This window comes from Gorilla gorilla, chromosome 3 (genome assembly GCF_029281585.2).
Source record: "Gorilla gorilla gorilla isolate KB3781 chromosome 3, NHGRI_mGorGor1-v2.1_pri, whole genome shotgun sequence".
In the NCBI taxonomy this organism is placed as follows: Eukaryota; Metazoa; Chordata; class Mammalia; order Primates; family Hominidae; genus Gorilla; species Gorilla gorilla.
The window spans coordinates 194,574,426-194,599,060 of record NC_073227.2 but is presented as its reverse complement, the minus strand read 5'-3'; the positions used below and the strand labels follow the sequence as shown (position 1 = coordinate 194,599,060).

Sequence of the window (24,635 nt, the reverse complement as noted above, 5' to 3'; positions counted from 1 at the left end):
ATCCTCCAAGAAATATGGGACTATGTGAAAAGACCAAACCTACATTTGATTCCTGTACCTGAAACTGATGGGGAGAATGGAACCAAGATGGAAAACACTTCAGGATATTATCCAGGAGAACATCTCCAACCTAGCAAGACAGGCCAACATTCAAATTCAGGAAATACAGAGAACACCACAAAGATACTCCTCAAGAAAATCAACCCCAAGACACATAATCATCAGATTCACCAAGGTTGAAATTAAGGAAAAAATCTTAAGGAAAGCCAGAGAGAAAGGTCAGGTTACCCACAAAGGGAAGCCCATCAGACTAACAGCGGATCTCTCTGCAGAAACCCTACGAGCCGAAGAGAGTGAAGGCCAATATTCAACATTCTTAAAGAAAAGAATTTTCAACCCAGAATTTCCTATCCAGCCAAACTAAGCTTCATAAGCAAAGGAGAAATAAAATCCTTAAAAGACAAACAAATGCTGAGAGATTTTTGTCACCACCCAGCCTGCATTACAAGAGCTCCTGAAGTAAGCACTAAATATGGAAAGGAAAAACCAGTACCAGCCACTGCAAAAACATACCAAATTGTAAAGACCATCAACACTATGAAGAAACTGCATCAACTAATGGGCAAAATAACCAGCTAACATCATAATGACAGGATCAAATTTAAACATAACAGTATTAACTTTAAATGTAAAAGGGATAAAGACTCCAATTAAAAGACACAGACTGGAAATTGGATAAAGATTTAAGACCCATCGGTGTGCTGTATTCAGGAGATGCATCCCACGTGCAAAGACACATAGACTCAAAATAAGGGGATGGAGGAAGATCTACCAAGCAAATGGAAAGCAAAAAAAAAGCAGGGGTTGCAATCCCAGTCTCTGATAAAACAGACTTTAAACCAACAAAGATCAAAAAAGACAAAGAAGGGCATTACATAATGGTAAAAAGATCAATGCAACAAGAAAAGCTAATGATCCTAAATATATATGAACCCAATATAGGAACACACAGATTCATAAAGCAAGTTCTTAGAGACCTACGAAGAGACTTAGACTCCCACACAATAATAGTGGGAGACTTTAACACCCCACTGTCAATATTAGATCAACGAGACAGAAAATTAACAAGGATATTCAGGACTTGAACACAGCTCTGCAACAAGAAGACCTAACAGACATCTACAGAATGCTCCACCCCAAATCAACAGAGCATATATTCTTCTCAGCACCATGTAGCACTTATTCTAAAATTGACCACATAATTGGAAGTAAAACACTTCTCAGCAAGTGCAAAAGAATGGAAATTATAACAAACAGTTTCTTAGACCACAGTGAAATCAAACTAGAACTCAGGATTAAGAAACTCACTCAAAACTGCACAACTACATGGAAACTGAACAACCTTCTCTTGAATGACTACTGGGTAAATAATGAAATGAAGGCAGAAATAAAGATGTTCTTTGAAACCAATGAGAACAAAGACACAACATATCAGGATCTCTGGGACACAGCTAAAGCAGCGATTAGAGGGAAATTCGTAGCACTAAATGCCCACAGGAGAAACCAGGAAAGATCTAAAATCGACACCCTAACATCACAACTAAAAGAAGTGATGTCCTCTAGAAAGAGAGAAGAACAAACAAATTCAAAAGAAAGAGAAGAAAAAGCAAACAAATTCAAAAGCTAGCAGAAGACAAGAAGTAACTAAGATCAGAGCAGAACCGAAGGAGACAGAGACACAAAAAATCCTTCAAAAAGTCAATGAATCCAGGTGCTGGCTTTTTGAAAGGATAAATAAAATAGATAGACCACTAGCCAGACTAATAAAGAAGAAAAGAGAGAAGAATCAAATAGACAGACAAAAAAATTACCAAGGGGATCTTCATTCCAAGATGGCAGAATAGGAACAGCTCCGGTCTGCAGCTCCCAGTGTGATTGACGCAGAAGACGGTTGATTTCTGCATTTCCAACTGAGGTACCTGGTTCATCTCATTGGGATTCATTGGACAGTGGGTGCAGCCCACAGAGGGTGAGCCAAAGCAGGGCAGGGTGTTGCCTCACCCACGAAGTGCAAGGGGTCAAGGGATTTCACTTTCCTAGCCAAGGGAAGCCATGACAGACTGTACCTGGAAAAATGGGACACTCTCGCCCAAATACTGCACTTTTCCCAAGGTCTTAGCAACCGTCAGGCAAGGAGATTCTCTCCCATCCCTAGCTCGGCAGGTCCCACACCCACAGAGCCTTGCTCACTGCTAGCACAGCAGTCTGAAATTGAACTGTGAAGCAGCAGCCTGGCTGCAGGAGGGGGGTCCGCCATTGCTGAGGCTTGAGTAGGTAAACAAAGCTGCCAGGAAACTCAAACTGGGCGGAGCCCACCACAGCTCAGCAAGGCTTACTGCCTCTATAGACTCCACCTCTGTGGGCAGGGCATAGCCAACAAAAGGCAGCAGACAACTTGTGCAGGCCTAAACGTCCATGTCTGACATCTCAGAAGAGAGAAGTGGTTCTCCCAGCATGGTGTTTGAGCTCTGGAACAGACAGACTGCCTCCTCAAGTGGGTCCCTGACTCCTGTGTAGCCTAACTGGGAGACACCTCCCAGTAGGGGCTGACCAATGCCTAATATAGGAGGGTGCCTCTCTGGGACAAAGCTTCAGAAGGATTAGGCAGCAATATTTGCTGTTCTGCAATATTTGCTGTTCTGCAGCTTCTGCTGGTGATACCCAGGAAAACAGGGTCTGGAGTAAACCTCCAGCAAACTCCAATGGACCTGCAGCTGAGGGACCTGACTGTAAGAAGGAAAACTAACAAACAGAAAGGAATAGCATCAACATCAACAAAAAGGACATCTACACCAAAACCCCATCTGTAGGTCACCAACATCAAAGATCAAAGTTAGATAAAACCACAAAGATGGTGCAAAACCAGAGAAGAAAAGCTGAAAATTCTAAAAACCAGAGTGCCTCTTCTCCTTCAAAGGAAAACAGCTCCTTGCCAGCAAAGGAACAAAGCTGGCTGGAGAATGACTTTGACAAGTTCACAGAAGTAGGCTTCAGAAGGTCAGTAATAACAAACTTCTCCGAGCTAAAGGAGCATGTTTGAACCCATCATGAGAAAGCTAAAAACCTTGAAAAAAGGTTAGCCGAATGGCAAACTAGAATAAACAGTGTAGAGAAGACCTTAAATGACCTGATGGAGCTGAAAACCATGGCACGAGAACTTTGTGATGCATGCACAAGCTTCGATAGCTGATTTGATCAAGTGGAAGAAAGGGTATCAGTGATTGAAGATCAAATTAATGAAATAAAGCTAGAAAACAAGTTTAGAGAAAAAAGAGTAAAAAGAAATGAACAAAGCCTCCAAGAAATATGGGACTATGTGAAAAGACCAAATCTACACTTGATTGGTGTGCCTAAAAGTGATGGGGAGAATGGAACCAAGTTGGAAAAACTCTTCAGGATATTATCCAGGAGAATTTCCCCAACCTAGCAAGGCAGGCCGACATTCAAATTCAGGAAATATAGAGAACACCACAAAGATACTCCTCGAGAAGAGCAACCCCAAGACACATAATTGTCAGACTCACCAAGGTTGAAATTAAGAAAAAAATGTTAAGGGAAGTCAGAGAGAAAGGTCAGGTTACCTACAAAGGGAAGCCCATTAGACTAACAGCGGATCTCTTGGCAGAAACCCTACAAGCCAGAAGAGAGTGGGGACCAATATTCAACATTCTTAAAGAAAAGAATTTTCAACCCTGAATTTTATATCCAGCCATACTAAGCTTCATAAGTGAAGGAGAAATAAAATCCTTAACAGACAAGCAAATGCTGAGAGATTTTGTTACCACCAGGCCTGCCCTAAAAGAGCTCCTGCAGGAAGCACTAAACCTGGAAAGAAACAACCAGTACCAGCCACTGCAAAAGCATGCCAAATTGTAAAGACCATCAATGCTAGCAAGAAACTACATCAATTAACGGGAAAAATAACCAGCTAAAATCCCAATGACGAGATCATATTAACCTTAAATCAAATGGGCTAAATGCCGTAGTTAAAAGACACAGACTGGCAAATTGGTTAAAGAGTCAAGACCATCAGTGTGCTGTATTCAGGAGACCCATCTCATGTGCAGAGACACACATAGGCTCAAAATAAAGGGATGGAGGAAGATCTACCAAGCAAATGGAAAACAAAAAAAAGCAGGGGTTGCAATCCTAGTCTCTGATAAAACAGACTTTAAACCAACAAAGATCAAAAAAAACAAAGAAGGCCATTACATAATGGTAAAGGGATCAATTCAACAAGAAGTGCTGAAGGAGGAGGTGGCGAATCACTTATAAATGGTGCCGAAGCAGGACCCGAAGCCTAAATTCCAGGAGGGTGAGCGAGTGCTGTGCTTTCATGGGCCTCTGCTTTATGAAGCAAAGTGTGTAAAGGTTGCCATAAAGGACAAACAAGTGAAATACTTCATACATTACAGTGGTTGGAATAAAAATTGGGATGAGTGGGTTCCGGAGAGCAGAGTACTCAAATATGTGGACACCAATTTGCAGAAACAGCGAGAACTTCAAAAAGCCAATCAGGAGCAGTATGCAGAGGGGAAGATGAGAAGGGCTGCCCCAGGAAAGAAGACATCTGGTCTGCAACAGAAAAATATTGAAGTGAAAACAAAAAAGAACAAACAGAAAACACCTGGAAATGGAGATGGTGGCAGTACCAGTGAGACCCCCCAGCCTCCTCGGAAGAAAAGGGCCCAGGTAGATCCTACTGTTGAAAATGAGGAAACATTCATGAACAGAGTTGAAGTTAAAGTAAAGATTCCTGAAGAGCTAAAACCATGGCTTGTTGATGACTGGGACTTAATTACCAGGCAAAAACAGCTCTTTTATCTTCCCGCCGAGAAGAATGTGGATTCCATTCTTGAGGATTATGCAAATTACAAGAAATCTCATGGAAACACAGATAATAAGGAGTATGCAGTTAATGAAGTTGTGGCAGGGATAAAAGAATACTTCAACCTAATGTTGGGCACCCAGCTACTCTACAAATTTGAGAGACCACAGTATGCCAAAATTCTTGCAGATTGTCCCGATGCACCCATGTCCCAGGTGTATGGAGTGCCACATCTCCTGAGATTATCTGTACAAATTGGAGCAATGTTGGCCTATACACCTCTGGATGAGAAGAGCCTTGCTTTATTACTCAATTATCTTCACGATTTCCTAAAGTACCTGGCAAAGAATTCTGCAACTTTGTTTAGTGCCAGCGATTATGAAGTGGCTCCTCCTGAGTACCATCGGAAAGCTGTGTGAGAGGCACTCTCACTCACTTATGTTTGGATCTCCATAAACACATTTTTGTTCTTAGTCTATCTCTTGTACAAACGATGTGCTTTGAAGATTGTTAGTGTATAACAACTGATGTTTGTTTTCTGTTTGATTTTAAACAGAGAAAATAAAAGGGGTAATGGCTCCTTTTTTCTTTTTTTTTTTTTTCATTTCAAAGTTGCTGTCAGTGTTTTCAATGATGGACAACATAGGGATATGCTGTACAGTGTTTTATTGCCTAGTTAACAAAGCTGCTTTTGAATGCTGGTGGTTCTATGCCTTTGACACTATGCATTTTTATAATATGTGTTAATGCTACATGACAAAATGCTCTGGTTCCTAGTGCCAAAGGTTCAATTCAGTGTATATAACTGAACACACTCATCCATTTGTGCTCCTTTTTTTTTTTTTAATGCTGCTTAAAGAGCCCATCCTTTGCAAGTCATCCATGTTGTTACTTAGGCATTTTATCTTGGCTCAAATTGTTGAAGAATGGCTTGTTTCACAGTTTTGTATTTGTGTCTAATGCACGTTTTAACATGATAGATGCAATGCATTGTGTAGCTACTTTTCTGGAAAAGTCAATCTTTTAGGAATTGTTTTTCAGATCTTCATTAAATTTTTTCCCTAAATTTCAAAAAAAAAAAAAAAAAAACAAGAAGAGCTAACTATCCTAAATATATATGCACCCAATACAGGAGCACCCAGATTCATAAAGCAAGTCCTTAGAGACCTACAAAGAGACTTAGACTCCCACACAATAATAATGGGAGACTTTAACATCCCACTGTCAATATTACACAGATCAATGAGACAGAAGGTTAACAAGGATATCCAGGACTTGAACTCAGCTCTGCACCAAGCAGACCTAAAAGACATCTACAGAACTCTCCACCCCAAATCAACAGAATATACATTCTTTTCAGCACCACATCGCACTTATTCTAAAATTGACCACATAATTGGAAGTGATGCACTCCTCACCAAACGTAAAAGAACAGAAATCACAACAAACTGGAAAAACATTCCATGCTCATGGATAGGAATAATCAATATCATGAGAATGGCCATACTGCCCAAGATAATTTGTAGATTCAATGCCATCCCCATCAAGCTACCAATGACTTTCTTCACAGAACTGGAAAAAACAACTTTAAAGTTTATATGGAAGCAAAAAAGAGCCTGCATTGCCAAGACAATCCTAAGCAAAAAGTATAAAGCTGGAGGCATCACGTTACCTGACTTCAAACTATACTACAAGCCTACAGTAACCAAAACAGCATGGTACTGGTACCAAAACATATATAGAGACCAATGGAACAGAACAAAGGCCTCAGAAATAACACCACACATCTACAACCATCTGATCTTTGACAAACCTGAGAAAAACAAGCAATGGGGAAAGGATCCCCTATTTAATAAATGGTGCTGGGAAAACTGGCTAGCCATATGTAGAAAGCTAAAACTCGATCCCTTCCTTACACCTTACACAAAAATTAATTCAAGATGTATTAAAGATGTAAATGTTAGACCTAAAACCATAAAATCCCTAGAAGAAAGCCTAGGCAATACCACTCAGGATATAGGCATAGGCAAGGAATTCATGACTAAAACACCAAAAGCAATGGCAACAAAAGCCAAAATAGACAAATGGGATCTAATTAAACTGAAGAGCTTCTGCATGGCAAAAGAAATTACCATCAGAGTGAACAGGCAGCCTAGAGAATTTGGGAAACTTTGCAATCTGCCCATCTGACAAAGGGCTAATATCCAGAATCCATAAAGAACTTAAACAAATTTACAGGAAAAAAACAAACAACCCCATCAAAAAGTGGACAAAGGATATGAACAGACACTTCTCAAAAGAAGACATTTATGCAGCCAGCAGACACATGAAAAAATGCTCATCGTGACTGGTCACTGGAGAAATGCAAATCAAAACCACAATGAGATAGCATTTCATGCCAGTTAGAATGGCGATCATTAAAAAGTCAGGAAACAACACATGCTGGAGAAGATGTGGAGAAATAGGAATATTTTTACACTGTTGATAGGAGTGTAAATTAGTTCAACCATTGTGGAAGATAGTGTTGCAATTCCTCAAGGACCTAGAACCAGAAATACCACTTGACCCAGAAATCCCATTACTGGGTATATACCCAAAGGATTATAAATCATGCTACTATAAAGACACATGCACACATATGTTTATTGCAGCACTACTCACAATAGCAAAGACTTGGAACCAACCCAAATGTCCATCAATGATAGACTGGATTAAGAAAATGTAGCACATATACACCATGGAATACTATGCAGCCATAAAAAAGGGATGAGTTCATGTCCTTTGCAGGGACATGGATGAAGCTGGAAACCATCATTCTCAGCAAACTATCAGAAGGATAGAAAACCAAAGACTGCATATTCTCACTCATAGGTGAGAACTGAACAATAAGAACACTTGGAAACAGGGAGGGGAACATCACACACCAGGGCCTGTCAGCGGGCAGGGGGCTGGAAGAGGGATGGCATTAGGAGAAATACATAATATAAATGATAAGTTTATCAGTGCAGCAAACCAACATGACACATGTATACCTATGTATCAAACCTGCATGTTGTGCACATGTACCCTAGAACTTAAAGTATAATTTTAAAAAATGACAAAGGGGATATCACCACTGATCCCACAGAAATACAAACTACCATCAGAGAATACTATAAACACCTCTGCCGAAATAAACTAGATATTCGAGAAGAAATGGATAAATTCCTGGACATATACACCATCTCAAGACTAAACCAGGAAGAAGTCAAATCCCTGAATAGACCAATAACAAGTTCTGAAATTGAGGCAGTAATTAATAGCCTACCAACCGAAAAAAGCCCAGGACCGGATGGATTCACAGCCATATTCTACCACAGATACAAAGAGAAACTGGTAACATTCCTTATGAAACTATTCCAAATAATAGAAAAAGAGGGACTGCTCTCTAACTCATTTTATGAAGCCAGCATCATCCTGATACCAAAACCTGGCAGACACAAAACAAAAAAAGAAAATTTCAGTCTCATATCCCTGATTAACATCGATGCAAAAATTCTCAATAAAATACTGGCAAATGGAATCCAGCAGCACATCAAAAAGTTTACCCACCAGGATCAAGTCTGCTTCATCTCTGGGATGCAAGGCTGGTTCAACATATGCAAATCAATAAACATAATCCATCACATAAACAGAACCAATGACAAAAACCACATGATTATCTCAATACATGCAGAAAAGGCCTTTGATAAAATTCAACACCCCTTCATGCTAATAACTCTCAATAAACTAGGTATTGATGGAACATATATCAAAATAGTAAGAGCCATTTATGACAAACCCACAGCCAATATCATACTGAATGGGCAAAAGCTGAAAGCATTCCCTCTGAAAACTGGCACAAGACAAACATGCCCTCTCTCACCACTCCTATTCAACATAGCATTGGAAGTTCTGGCCAGGGCAATCAGGCAAGAGAAAGAAATAAAGGGTATTCAAATAGGAAGAGAGGAAGTCAAATCGTCATTGTTTGCAGATGACATGATTGTATATTTAGAAAACCCCATCGTATCAACCCCAAATCTCCTTAAGCTGATAAGCAACTTCAGCAAAGTCTCAGGATATAAAATCAATGTGCAAAATCACAAGCATTCCTATACAACAATAATAGATAGAGAGCCAAATCATGAGTGAACTCCCATTCACAATTGCTACAAAGAGAATAAAATACCTAGGAATACAACTTACAAGGGATGTGAACGACCTCTTCAAGGAGAATTACAAACCACTTCTCAAGGAAATAAGAGCTGACATGAACAAATGGAAAAACATTCCATGCTCATGTATAGGAAGAATCAATATTGTGAAAATGGCCATATTGACCAAAGTAATTTATAGATTTAATGCTAATCTCCATCCAAGCTACCACTGACTTTCTTCACAGAATTAGAAAAAAAACTACTTTAAATTTCATATGGAACCAAAAAAGAGCCCATATAGACAAGACAATCCTAAGCAAAAAGAATAAAGCTGAAGGAATCACACTAACTGACTTCAAACTATACAACAAGGCTACAGTAACCAAAACAGCATGGTACTGGTACCAAAACAGAGATATAGACCAATGGAACAGAACAGAGGCCTCAGACATAATACCACACATCTACAACCATCTGATCTTTGACAAACCTGACACACACAAGCAATGGGGAAAGGATTTCCTATTTAATAAATGGTGCTGGGAAAACTGGCTAGCCATATGCAGAAAACTGAAACTGGACCCCTTCCTTACACCTTATACAAAAATTAACTCAAGATGGATTAAAGATTTAAACATAAGACCTAAAACCATACAAACCCTAGAAGAAAACATAGGCAATACCATTCAGGACATAGGCATGGGCAAAGACTTCATGATTAAAACACCAAAAGCAATGACAACAGAAGCCAAAATAGACAAATGAGAGCTCATTAAACTAAAGAGCTTCTGCAGAGCAAAAGAAACTATCATCAGAGAGAACAGACAACCTACAGAATGGGAGAAAATTTTTGCAATCTTTCCATCTGACAAAGGGCTAATATCCAGAATCTACAAAGAACTTAAACAAATTTACAGGAAAAAAACAACCCCATCAAAAAGTGGACAAAGGATATGAACAGACACTTCTCAAAAGAAGACATTTATGCGGCCAACAAATATATGAAAAAAAGCTCATCATCACTGGTCATTAGAGAAATGCAAATCAAAACCACAATGAGATACCATCTTATGCCAGTTAGAATACAATCATTAAAAAGTCAGGAAACAACAGATGCTGGAGAGGATGCCGAGAAACAGGAACACTTTTACACTGTTGGTGGGACTGTAAGTTAGTTCCACCATAATGGAAGACAGTGTGGCGATTCCTCAAGGATCTAGAACCAGAAATACCATTTGACCCAGAAATCACATTATTGGGTATATACCCAAAGGATTATAAATCATGCTACTATAAAGACTCATGCACATGTATGTTTATTGCAGCACTGTTCACAATAGCAAAGACTTGGAACCAACCCAAATGTCCATCAATGATGGACTGGATAAAGAAAATGTGGCACGTATACACCATGGAATACTATGCAGCCATAAAAAAGGATGAGTTCAAGTCCTTTGCAGGGACATGGATGAAGCTGGAAACCATCATTCTCAGCAAACTAACACAGAAACAGAAAACTAAAGACCGCATGTTCTCACTCATAAGTGGGAGTTGAACAATGAGAACACATGGATACAGGGAGGGGAACATCACACACCAGGGCCTGTCAGGGGGTGGGGGGCAAGAGGAGGGATAGCATTAAGAGAAATACCTAATGTAGATGATGGTTGTTGGTGCAGCAAACCACCATACTATTATAAACAAAGTGAAAAGGCAAAAGATAAATTGAGCTAAAATATTTTCAATTTATATCACAAGCAAAGACACCCAACTGAGAGTTGGGAGAAGCAGGACAGGATGACTAGGAATTTGGGGGACTCGGAATTTTTCCATATGTGAAATGGTTAAAGGGATTATAGATGTTTGGCTTGAACAAAATAAAATAAAATCTCAGGAATTAAATTTTTTGCCTTTCTCAAAGCCATCACAAAGAAAAAAAATAGCATTTCTTTCTTCAAGGAACCAGTATTAATAGGTAGATCTTACAGGGAAAGGTCTAATGTTTAAAATTAGCTCGATTTTTTAAAAAATCTTTTACCCCTCAGAGACCAAAGGTGGCACATGCTGCCACTGAAAGTGGAGAGGTCCAAAGCCCACAGATAGTGACTTCCTAACTTGGGTACTTAAGGGTGTATAGGACAAATGATACCTTGCAAGCAAGTATCCAATAGCTCACAAGTGACTCCGAAGGGAAGTTTTTGGTTTTTGTTTTCACTGATGTAGCCCAGGAATATGACAGACTATATATTTTTTAGAAAACAATTTCATTCATGAATTCCACAACCAGTCCCTTCCCTAACTGCCAGGGACCAGGAATACTATGACAGTCAATCCCCAGGAATACAGCCTCCTGTCAAAACTGAGATAACATTTACTGAGGAGCAACGTCCCAAGAGTTTACATTTCAGATGGAAAGGAGCAGGTAGATAATTCAGCAACAGAAATACACATGAATATTCAGGGTGGCATTTGAATAAAAATGGTCCAGTTCCTTTGGCTGAAGGTACTGGGTAATAGAAGAGAAATCTTTCTTAAAGAAAAATGGAAAGTTCAAACAGCAGAAACACGGTGAGGTGGTTTTTCAGATGAATTTCTAAGGCTATGCCCAGCCATAGGATTCTATTACCTCATGATAATCTTCTATAAATTTACAATAAAACTACCTAATTTTGCTTGTGCTTTCTGGTTTAAAAAACACTTTTGCATACATCATTCCACAATATGCATTTCACAATAGCCTTGTGAGAAAATCCAGGCAAGGCTTACCATCTCCATTTTACAAAGAAAGCTCAGAAAGAATCCCATAGCTAACATGGAATGATGTCTGACCCCCAACCCAGGTCTCCTGATTCCAATTCAAAGGTACTTGAAGTTTTTCAATGATTCTCAACATTCTCTTGCTAGATGTCAATCCATGGCAAAATTGTCATTCAAATGAGAAAAAGAGACCATGAAATTACCTCTGCAAAAGTTAAATTGGATCCAGGAGCCAAGATGGCTGAACAGGAACAGCTCCGGTCTACAGCTCCCAGCATGAGCCACGCAGAAGACAGGTGATTTCTGCATTTCCATCTGAGGTACTGGGTTCATCTCACTAGGGAGTGCCAGACAGTGGGCGCAGGACAGTGGGTGCAGCGAACCCTGCGCCAGCCGAAGCAGAGCGAGGCATTGCCTCAATTGGGAAGCGCAAGGGGTCAGGGAGTTCCCTTTCCTGGTCAAGGAAAGGGGTGACAGAGGGCACCTGGAAAATCGGGCCACTCCCACCCGAATACTGCGCTTTTCCGACGGGCTTAGGAAACGGTGCACCAGGAGATTATTTCCCACACCTGGCTCGGAGGGTCCTACGCCCACAGAGTCTCGCTGATTGCTAGCACAGCAGTCTGAGATCAAACTGTAAGGCAGTAACGAGGCTGGGGGAGGGGCGCCCGCCATTGCCCAGGCTCGCTTAGGTAAACAAAGCAGCAGGGAAGCTCGAACTGGGTGGAGCCCACCACAGCTCAAGGAGGCCTGCTTGCCTCTGTAGGCTCCACCTCTGGGGGCAGGGCACAGACAAACAAAAAGACAGCAGTAACCTCTGCAGACTTAAACGTCCCTGTCTGACAGCTTTGAGGAGAGCAGTGGTTCTCCCAGCACGCAGCTGGAGATCTGAGAACGGGCAGACTGCCTCCTCAAGTGGGTCCCTGACCACTGACCCCCGAGCAGCCTAACTGGGAGGCACCCCCCAGTAGGGGCAGACTGACACCTCACACGGCCGGGTACCCCTCTGAGACAAAACTTCTAGAGGAACGATCAGACTGCAGCATTCGTGGATCATGAAAATCCACGGTTGTACAGACACCCCTGCTGACACCCAGGCAAACAGGGTCTGGAGTGGACCTCTAGCAAACTCCAACAGACATGCAGCTGAGGGTCCTGTCTGTTAGAAGGAAAACTAACAAACAGAAAGGACATCCACACCAAAAACCCATCTGTACATCACCATCATCAAAGACCAAAAGTAGATAAAACCACAAAGATGGGGAAAAAATAGAGCAGAAAAACTGGAAACTCTAAAAAGCAGAGCGCCTCTCCTCCTCCAAAGGAATGCAGCTCCTCACCAGCAACAGAACAAAGCTGGACGGAGAATGACTTTGACGAGTTGAGAGAAGAAGGCTTCAGATGATCAAACTACTCCGAGCTACAGGAGGAAATTCAAACCAAAGGCAAAGAAGTAGAAAACTTTGAAAAAAATTTAGACGAATGTATGACTAGAATAAACAATACAGAGAAGTGCTTAAAGGAGCTGATGGAGCTGAAAGCCAAGGCTCGAGAACTACATGAAGAATGCAGAAGCCTCAGGAGCCGATGCGATCAACTGGAAGAAAGGGTATCAGTGATGGAAGATCAAATGAATGAAATGAAGCGAGAAGGGAAGTTTAGAGAAAAAAGAATAAAAAGAAATGAACAAAGCCTCCAAGAAATATGGGACTATGTGAAAAGACCAAATCTGTGTCTGATTGGTGTACCTGAAAGTGACAGGGAGAATGGAACCAAGGTGAAAAACACTCTGCAGGATATTATCCAGGAGAACTTCCCCAATCTAGCAAGGCAGGCCAACATTCAGATTCAGGAAATACAGAGAATGCCACAAAGATACTCCTCGAGAAGAGCAACTCCAAGACACATAATTGTCAGATTCACCAAAATTGAAATGAAGGAATAAATGTTAAGGGCAGCCAGAGAGAAAGGTCGGGTTACCCACAAAGGGAAGCCCATCAGACTAACAGCGGATCTCTCGGCAGAAACTCTACAAGCCAGAAGAGAGGGTGGGCCAATATTCAACATTCTTAAAGAAAAGAATTTTCAACCCAGAATTTCATATCCAGCCAAACTAAGCTTCATAAGTGAAGGAGAAATACAATACTTTACAGACAAGCAAATGCTGAGAGATTTTTTCACCACCAGGCCTGCCCTAAAAGAGCTCCTGAAGGAAGCACTAAACATGGAAAGGCACAACAGGTACCAGCCGCCACAAAATCATGCCAAAATGTAAAGACCATCGAGGCTAGGAAGAAACTGCATCAACTAACAAGCAAAATAACCAGCTAGCATCATAATGACAGGATCAAATTCACAAATAACAATATTAACTTTAAATGTAAATGGACTAAATGCTCCAATTAAAAGACACAGACAGGCAAATTGGATAAAGAGTCAAGATCCATCAGTGTGCTGGATTCAGGAAACCCATCTCACGTGCAGAGACACACATAGGCTCAAAATAAACAGATGGAGGAAGATCTACCAAGTAAATGGAAAACAAAAAAAGGCAGGGATTACAATCCTAGTCTCTGATAAAACAGACTTTAAACCAACAAAGATCAAAAGAGACAAAGAAGGCCATTACATAATGATAAAGGGATCAATTCAACAAGAAGAGCTAACTTTCCTAAATATATATGCACCCAATACATGAGCACCCAGATTCATAAAGCAAGTCCTGAGTGACCTATAAAGAGACTTAGACTCCCACACAATAATAATGGGAGACTTTAACACCTCACTGTCAACATTAGACAGATAAACGAGACGGAAAGTTAACAAGGATACCCAGGAATTGAACTCAGCTCTGCACCAAGCGGACCTAATAGGCATCTACAGAACTCTCCACCCCAAATCAACAGAATATACATTTTTTTCAGCACCACACCACACCTATTCCAAAATTGACCACATAGTTGGAAGTAAAGCTCTCCTCAGCAAATGTAAAAGAACAGAAATTATAACAAACTATCTCTCAGACCACAGTGCAATCAAACTAGAACTCAGGATTAAGAAACTCACTCAAAACTGCTCAACTACATGGAAACTGAACACCATGCTCCTGAATGACTACTGGGTACATAACGAAATGAAGGCAGAAATAAAGATGTTCTTTGAAACCAACGAGAACGGAGACACAACATACCAGAATCTCTGGGACGCATTCAAAGCAGTGTGTAGAGGGAAATTTATAGCACTAAATGCCCACAAGAGGAAGCAGAAAAGATCCAAAATTGACACCCTAACATCACAATTAAAAGAACTAGAAAAGCAAGAGCAAACACATTCAAAAGCTAGCAGAAGGCAAGAAATAACTAAAATCAGAGCAGAACTGAAGGAAATAGAGATACAAAAAACCCTTCAAAAAATTAATGAATCCAGTAGCTGATTTTTTGAAAGGATCAACAAAATTGATAGACCGCTAGCAAGACTAATAAAGAAAAAAGAGAAGAATCAAATAGACACAATAAAAAATGATAAAGGGGATATCACCACCGATCCCACAGAAATACAAACTACCATCAGAGAATACTACAAACACCTCTGTGCAAATAAACTAGAAAATCTAGAAGAAATGGATACATTCCTCGACACATACACTCTCCCAAGACTAAACCAGGAAGAAGTTGAATCTCTGAATAGACCAATAACAGGATCTGAAATTGTGGCAATAATCAATAGCTTACCAACCAAAAAGAGTCCAGGACCAGATGGATTCACAGCCGAATTCTACCAGAGGTACAAGGAGGAACTGATACCAATCCTTCTGAAACTACTCCAATCAATAGAAAAGGAGAGAATCCTCCCTAACTCATTTTATGAGGCCAGCATCATCCTGATACCAAAGCTGGGCAGAGACACAACCAAAAAAGAGAATTTTAGACCAATATCCTTGATGAACATTGATGCAAAAATCCTTAATAAAATACTGGCAAACCGAATCCAGCAGCACATCAAAAAGCTTATCCACCATGATCAAGTGGGCTTCATCCCTGGGATGCAAGGCTGGTTCAATATACGCAAATCAATAAATGTAATCCAGCATATAAACAGAACCAAAGAGAAAAACCACATGATTATCTCAATAGATGCAGAAAAGGCCTTTGACAAAATTCAACAATGCTTCATGCTAAAAACTCTCAATAAATTAGATATTGATGGGACGTATCTCAAAATAATAAGAGCTATCTATGACAAACCCACAGCCAATATCATAATGAATGGGCAAAAACTGGAAGCATTCCCTTTGAAAACGGGCACAAGACAGAGATGCTCTCTCTCACCACTCCTATTCAACATAGTGTTGGAAGTTCTGGCCAGGGCAATTAGGCAGGAGAAGGAAATAAACGGTATTCAATTAGGAAAAGAGGAAGTCAAATTGTCCCTGTTTGCAGACGACATGATTGTATATCTAGAAAACCCCCATTTTCTCAGCCCAAAATCTCCTTAAGCTGATAGGCAACTTCAGCAAAGTCTCAGGATACAAAATCAATGTACAAAAATCAAAAGCATTCTTATACACCAATAACAGACAAACAGAGAGCCAAATCATGAGTGAACTCCCATTCACAGTTGCTTCAAAGAGAATAAAATACTGAGGAATCCAGCTTACAAGGGATGTGAAGGACCTCTTCAAGGAGAACTACAAACCACTGCTCAATGAAATAAAAGAGGATACAAACAAATGGAAGAACATTCCATGCTCATGGGTAGGAAGAATCAATATCGTGAAAATGGCCATACTGCCCAAGGTAATTTATAGATTCAATGCCATCCCCATCAAGCTACCAATGACTTTCTTCACTGAATTGGAAAAAACTACTTTAAAGTTCATATGGAACCAAAAAAGAGCCCACATCACCAAGTCAATCCTAAGCCAAAAGAACAAAGCTGGAGGCATCATGATACCTGACTTCAAACTCTACTACAAGGCTACAGTAACCAAAACAGCATGATACTGGTACCAAAACAGAGATATAGATCAATGGAACAGAACAGAGCCCTCAGAAATAACGCCGCATATCTACAACTATCTGATCTTTGACAAACCTGAGAAAAACAAGCAATGGGGAAAGGATTCCCTATTTAATAAATGGTGCTGGGAAAACTGGCTAGCCATATGCAGAAAGCTGAAACTGGATCCCTTCCTTACACCTTATACAAAAATCAATTCAAGATGGATTAAAGACTTAAACGTTAGACCTAAAACCATAAACACCCTAGAAGAAAACCTAGGCATTACCATTCAGGACATAGGCACGGGCAAGGACTTCATGTCTAAAACACCAAAAGCGATGGCAACAAAAGACAAAATTGACAAATGGGATCTAATTAAACTAAAGAGCTTTTGCACAGCAAAAGAAACTACCATCAGAGTGCACAGGCAACCTAAAAAATGGGAGATAATTTTCACAACCTACTCATCTGACAAAGGGCTAATATCCAGAAGCTACAATGAACTCAAACAAATTTACAAGAAAAAAACAAACAACCCCATCAAAAAGTGGGCGAAGGATATGAACAGACACTTCTCAAAAGAAGACATTTATGCAGCCAAAGACACATGAAAAAATGCTCATCATCACTGGCCATCAGAGAAATGCAAATCAAAACCACAATGAGATACCATCTCACACCAGTTAGAATGGCAATCATTAAAAAGTCAGGAAACAACAGGTGCTGGAGAGGATGTGGAGAAATAGGAACACTTTTACACTGTTGGTGGGACTGTAAACTAGTTCAACCATTGTGGAAGTCAGTGTGGCGATTCCTCAGGGATCTAGAACTAGAAATACCATTTGACCCAGCCATCCCATTACTGGGTGTATACCCAAAGGATTATAAATCATGCTGCTATAAAGACACATGCACACGTATGTTTATTGCAGCACTATTCACAATAGCGAAGACTTGGAACCAAACCCAAATGTCTAACAACGATAGACTGGATTAAGAAAATGTGGCACATATACACCATGGAATACTATGCAGCCATACAAAATGATGAGTTCATGTCTTTTGTAGGGACATGGATGAAATTGGAAATCATCATTCTCAGCAAACTATCGCAAGGACAAAAAACCAAACACCGCATGTTCTCATTCACAGATGGGAATTGAACAATGAGAATACATGGACACAAGAAGGGGAACATTATACTCTGGGGACTGTTGTGGGGTGGGGGAAGCGGGGAGGGATAGCATTAGGAGATATACCTAATGCTAAATGACGAGTTAATGGGTGCAGCACACCAGCATGGCACAAGTGTACATATGTAACTAACCTGCACATTGTGCACATGTACCCTAAAACTTTATAATAATTTAAAAGAAGTTAAATTGACTCCATTTAAAGCGCTGTTTTTCGTTCATTGATTATAACTGTCTTAATACTGGTATTAAAAGGTACTGCCATTTATTAAGTGATAAAAGTAGTTTCTTTCATGTCTATAACTGGCAAAATTGAAAGTTGACCATCAACTAGGTTCTCCTCCCCACAAATTCCTGGAGATATTTCTGCTTATTTTATCAAAATTCTGGAAACCACCTGAAGGAGAGATAGAGATAAGGTAGAGTTCATGAGACTGGCCACAAAATTTGGGACAGTGTTTGTATTCAGTAAATATAACTGTAGATGGCTGTTCTAGCCCTGGAGAAGTGCAAACCACTCCAGAAGCTATCAGGCAAAAGTCTAAACATGACCTCACATACACATCCCTGCCCCACCCAGTGGTTTTGGGGAGACAATTCCCTAAAGCCAGAAAATATCTGAAATCTGCATCCACTGAAACTTCCTCGGTGAATGCCCAAAGTGTCCTGAACGTGATTTGGGAACCATCTAGAGTCAAAAACAACATAATTGTGTGAGAATAAGCCACACAGCAGACATTAACATTAAAAGTTAATTGTTATTTACACAGAAGACAGTGTTTCTGACTGGAATTCATGCACCCTGAGTACATTTAAACATTTTAAAAGTAATGACGCCAAAGTGAGCCATCATGCGCTATCATAGCCATGTGTGGTTTATTTATAAAGCAGAGCTCATTTATAATTCAGCTTTTATCCAGTTTTAATTTTCTTGAGGTATAATCTGGCAATGTGTGAAACCACTTGATTCGTCTATTTTCTTTCTAATTTCAAGCCACAAATCTCTGGAGATGCACTACATTTATTTTCCCCACTGTACCTACAAAACAAATGGACCAGAGCACAAGTTATTTTAACAGTGTGGATTACAGAATGGTTAAGTCAATCACCACAATGAGAGGTGATCGTGAAGACGGCTGAAATAAGGAGATCAACTTGCCCTCCACGTATGGGCACTGTGAGACTTAAACTGCAGCCGTAGTTAAACCCTGCAGCGCTGAGTGGACTGAAACCAGAGCCCTACCTCCGCACTCCATTCACAAAACTGAACTCATGGTAATTAATTCATGATTAGTCCATTTCAGCTTAATATACGAACATAAGCTTTTGCTGAGTGATGTAATATTTCAAAAGTGAGACTGTGCTATGGAATTTATTGGACTTCCTGAAATCACCAATGTAATTGTTTTTGCTGTTCACATATTAGGCACAGTCTCAGGAGGAAAAGCTGATTCTTCTCATATAATACTCTTTCCCCAAAGTTTGAAAGTCTGTCATCTTTCTCAATATACTCACTTCGTTAAATAGTTTACGGCTTGCAAGAGGGTCACAAAGTCTGAGTAACAAAATGACTGTCCTGACAGATTTAGACAATAAAACACCAGATTGTTATATAAATGTTTTTCTCAGAGGCTGTTTCTGAAACACATACTAAATGCAAATATTGAAACACCTGCATGCCAAGCACAACTCTTTTAACAGATGTTAATCCCTCTGCATTTAACCAGTGGATTTAGATCACATAAATATAACTTACCCCCTTTAGACTATCTTGGAAAACTACCAGTTACCTTATTTCAGTTTGACAAAGAAACCATCACTCCCTACATTATAATTTTATTTTATATTAAAAATGGGGAGACCTAAAAAGCATGCAAAAAATATGAAAAGCCAACCTGAAACTCAGGCAAAGCCTTGTATCAGAAGGAATTATGTAAATTGTCTACTTTCAGCATGAAAAATATACAAAGATTGATGTTTACAAAGTTGTTTCTTTTTTTTTTTCTCCTTGGTTCTGAAGGCTAAAAGGTTTGATTTAATCCATCACTAACTAGGACAACCATCTAGAAAGCAGTCATCTTTTTTTCCTCCATTTCTGAAGCCTGGTGGGTACCCTTGCTTATAGTTAAAACCTACGTCAACATCTATTTCCTACTTGGGATGCCTGTAAGAGATCTTTTTAATTCTTCTTCAGTCTTCCAGCCATCAATCGTCCTTATGAGTCAATTGCATAATAATAATAGATGTTATAATTTTGGTGCCAGACCCTGCAATGGGTATGTGACATACATTATCCCATTTAATTCTCAAATATCTCAAGAAGTGGGTTTCATTTTCCACATTTACTGATAACTCAGCAAGCCCACACAATTTAACCTGACACACATACTGGATAAGTGGTACAGTCCAGATTTTAACACAGTTCCAAAGCCTATACTTTCCTCTTGGCCATAATGCCACTCACACATCTATAAATTAATGTTTTATAGAGGAGCCTTCCATTTCCATTTTTAAGCATATTTTATTCTTTCTTTTTTAAGAAAAACGGAAGGAAAAAAAATATTTGTTAGGATTGCCAAGATACTTCAAAGCCACATGCTGGTCTCATTCTCTCACGTCAGAGTCAGACTTGCATGGCTGGCACAGTGCAGATGGTTCATTTCCTATAAATATGGATTTCTTGCTGGATGAATTCATATCTACATGGATGATAGTGTCCCAGAATTTCATCCTCCACCTTGTTGAGACTTTTCTTCCACACATTTGCATGATCCCATTTGTCCAAGAAGCTTCTGGATAAAAAAAGAGTCAGCCTTGCCTCATGAGAGTCCCTTCCCTCCCCTATATTTAATCAGAGATAAATCAACACAAGTCACCAACACACTGAGATTAAACTCCAGTAAAGTCAAGCCAGGAGTTAGCTGTGGAATCCTGTCATGCTATAACTATGAAGTCATAGACCTTCAGATTCTTAGTCTGGGAATTCCATTTTTTGGTCTCTATAGCATGACAAATAGGAAATTATGGCCAGTTTTCATTTTGTTACCATGGATAACTTTTCCAATTGTTGCCTTTTCTCATACCCTCATATATATTCTCTATATAGCATCTACAGTATTGAATATTACTGTGCATACAAAATACAAATTTTTCATTTTGTTGCCATGGACAACTTTTCCAATTGTTGCCTTTTCTCACATCCTCATATATATTCTCTACATACCATCTACAGTATTGAGTATTGTAGTGGATGCAAAATAGCTCTAAAAGTGGTTTCTGCCCTCACAGATCTTAGATCCTCCTTGAAAATATAATACGTGAAACCATAAGACACAGGGAGGTGTAAATTAGATGATTAATATAAAATATTGGTATAGGCTATAATACAATGAAAAGTCAATGAGAGAGAAGGTTTCTCTAAAACATAGGCACCAAGAAGGCTGAAAGGAGGTGGTTCTTAAAGTGTTGATTTTCCGTAATGAATAGCATTTCAGTAGATAAAAGGTAGTGAGGGTATTGTTAGGAGACAGTTCTCCATAGGTGTCTTACATTTTTACATTACTTTTTTTTCTTTTTCCTTTCTTTTTTATTTCTGATGAGCAATCAAACTGGGCATTTCTAAATTTCTTGCAAGCAGAGGAGTGAACTGTCACTGTTCCAAACTATCTTTTCAGGGATGTTTGTATAGCTAACCACCTTGGAAGGTAGAAAGAATATCTCTCTCTGGGGCAATGGAGCAGACATGCTAACTGCCCATTATAAAACACTTAGTTTCCGTAAGCTCAGAGTTCCTCTCCGGCAATGCAACCCACGAGGTGTACAGGTGTCACCTGGCCCACTTTATGTCACCCTGTTGGGTGGTCACACTGTTGGAACTGGAGCTTGGGGTAGTGACATAAATGCTAATACACCAGCTACTGCTATTGCTTGGGGTCATGAAACCATGGCAGGCTAACTTGTTAGCTAGCAAGTAGGGTAATATATCAGACCCTTCACAGTTCCTAACAGGCATATTTAAGACAAAGGTCACAGACTAAATAAAAGCCTAGAAACAGGAATATACTGGGGTAAATGCAAAGAAAGATACTATATCTCCAGGTAGTTTTAAATAACATCACTGGATTTGGTCCTTATAATTGAACTAAGAATATGACCAGCCAGATTTGCCAAGTGAATTAATTATACTCCATATTTAAATGACCTACATTGTAAAAAGAATTTTTTTTTCTTTCCAGTGCCTTTTAAGGTAGAGAAATAATACATTTAGTTATGTTACCTGTGGCAGGACAGAATAAATCCATTCACTTCCCTAAAAATTACTGACACATCGAGGTGGGACTTACAAAAGCCCTAACCCATTGTCCTAGCTGGTTCAGGCTGCTACAAAAAGTGACATAAACTGGGTGGTTTATAAACAATGGAGGCCAGGCGCGGTGGCTCAAGCCTGTAATCCCAGCGCTTTGGGAGGCCAAGGTGGGTGGATCTCTTGAGACCAGGAGTTCCAGACCAGCCTGGCCAACATGGTGAAACTCTGTCTCTACAAAAATACAAATATTAGCCGGGCGTGGTGGCACGTGCCTGTAATCCCAGCCACTCGGGAGGCTGAGGCATGAGACTCACTTGAACCCAGGAGACTGCAGTGAGCCGAGATCATGCCACTGCAGTCCAGCCTGAGTGACAGAGCGAGACTCTGTCTCAAATAAATAAATAAATAAATACATAACAGAAACCTATTTCTCACAGTTCTGGAGACTAGAAGATCAGGGTGCCAGCACAGTCAGCTTCTGAAAAGAGCGAGAGCTCTCTGGGGTCCCTTTGATTAAGGGCACTAATCCCATTCCTGAGGGCTCCACTCTCATGACCTAACTACTGCCAAAGTCTCCACCTTCTAATACCATCATATTAGGGGTTAGGATTTCAACATATGAATTTGGAAGAACACAAACATTCAATCCGTAACACCCATTTTGAGTTTTAGTGATCAACATAATGCACTGAAATCTTTGCATAGTTTATTTTCAATGAATTAAATTTAGGCTTCACCAATCATGTTTCCCTTTCCACCTCAGTCACCAGGAAGTTTAGAGCCAACTGAACTCAGCTTTACTCCCGTTGGTCTGAATAGTTCTAATTCTCCCTAGATTCGACCTTCACATTACATTTGCGCTGGCCCTGACTTTCTATTCATGCATACCTTTTAACTTATTTTACATATGGATATGTAAAATACCTTTTCTGGAATGAAGAGACTATTAATTAGTCAATAGTAGATCACTGATCATTTACATAATTAAGTTTTGATGAATCTATCAACTGTTTACCCAAAATCTCACCTCCTTTTCTCAATCCTTTCTAAGGGTAGAACTAAAAATTCCAGCCAGATGTGCATTTAGCAGACAATGTGGCTACACTCTTCAACCTCTACATGCTGCGTAATGACTTTCTGCTCAGGCAACAGTCCAGGAGCTGGGAGATGGAGAAAGGAAGTCAGAGTAAAACAACTTAGGGTTTTTTCCAAAGAGTCACAAGGATTCTCGTGATCATGGAGGGGAAGGGTGCTATCCAGATTGTGTCTAAACACTATACTGATTGGCTCTACATAAAAGTGTACAAATAATGTGCTTGTATATCACCTTGACATATTTAGGCTGATGGCATTATATCAGCAACGTGTGTTTCTGCTACATTGCACTTTTCACCCCCAAGTCTCTTTACAAGCATTATCTAAAATTGTTGACACAAGTACCACATGGTTCAATTAAATTGAAATCATTCAGGGCAGTGACTGGTGCCTGGACAATCAGACAATCGAAAGATGCTTTCCAAAAGTTGTTCTTCCAATTGAAGTGTATGAAATCTGTAAAATAACAATAATTATTTCCGCACCATAAATCAAGATAAAATATTTATTGCGAGAAATTTCCAGTAGAATGAACACCTTCCAGATCTAAGTCATCTCAACATAATACAGCTGTCTGAAACAACACTGGAATTTCTGTGTTTTTCTTTCTTTTTTTTTTTTATTTGAAATCGAGTCTCGCTCTGTCCCCCAGGCTGGAGTGCAGTGGCAATGCAATCACCATCTCAGCTCACTGTAACCTCCGCCTCCAGGGTTCAAGCGATTCTCCTGTCTCAAGTTCCCAAATAGCTGGGATTACAGGTGTGCACAACGACGCCCAGCTAATTTTTGTATTTTTAGTAGAGATGACGTTTCACATGTTGGCCAGGCTGGTCTCGAACTCCTGACCTCAGGTGATCCGCCTGCCTCAGCCTCCCGAAGTTCTGGGATTACAGGCGTGCGCTGCCGCGCCCAGCCTGTTGGGCTTTTCTTTAATAAGAAAACACATTTCAAATCGTGAATAATAGGTAAGATTTATATTATATTTAAGAAATCAAGGAAAAAGATAAATAAGAAAAGGATTACTGTAATGCCTTGAAAAAAATAGTTTTTACTTTTACTTGTAGGGATCTTCTGTAAAATGCAACTAAGTACATGAGGGATGCAAAAGTAAGGGAGGCAGGGTTGAAAAGTGCAAGACATAATGAGAATAGGAGGCAACATTGTTTTTAGCACTGTTTTAAGATTGTGCAAAACATGAAAACAGATGAAAAGAAAGG

The 24,635-nt window shown here is 39.8% G+C and overlaps 1 protein-coding gene across 1 annotated transcript; it reads left to right on the top strand.

Annotated features, from left to right (window-relative positions):
- The first annotated feature begins 4,313 nt into the window (after positions 1-4,313).
- On the top strand, positions 4,314-5,400 carry LOC101129996 (mortality factor 4-like protein 1). Its single transcript, XM_055384441.2, has one exon. It carries the CDS (start codon positions 4,336-4,338, stop codon positions 5,305-5,307), a length of 972 nt encoding a protein of 323 aa, XP_055240416.1. The 5' UTR covers positions 4,314-4,335; the 3' UTR covers positions 5,308-5,400.
- The last annotated feature ends 19,235 nt before the right edge of the window (positions 5,401-24,635 follow it).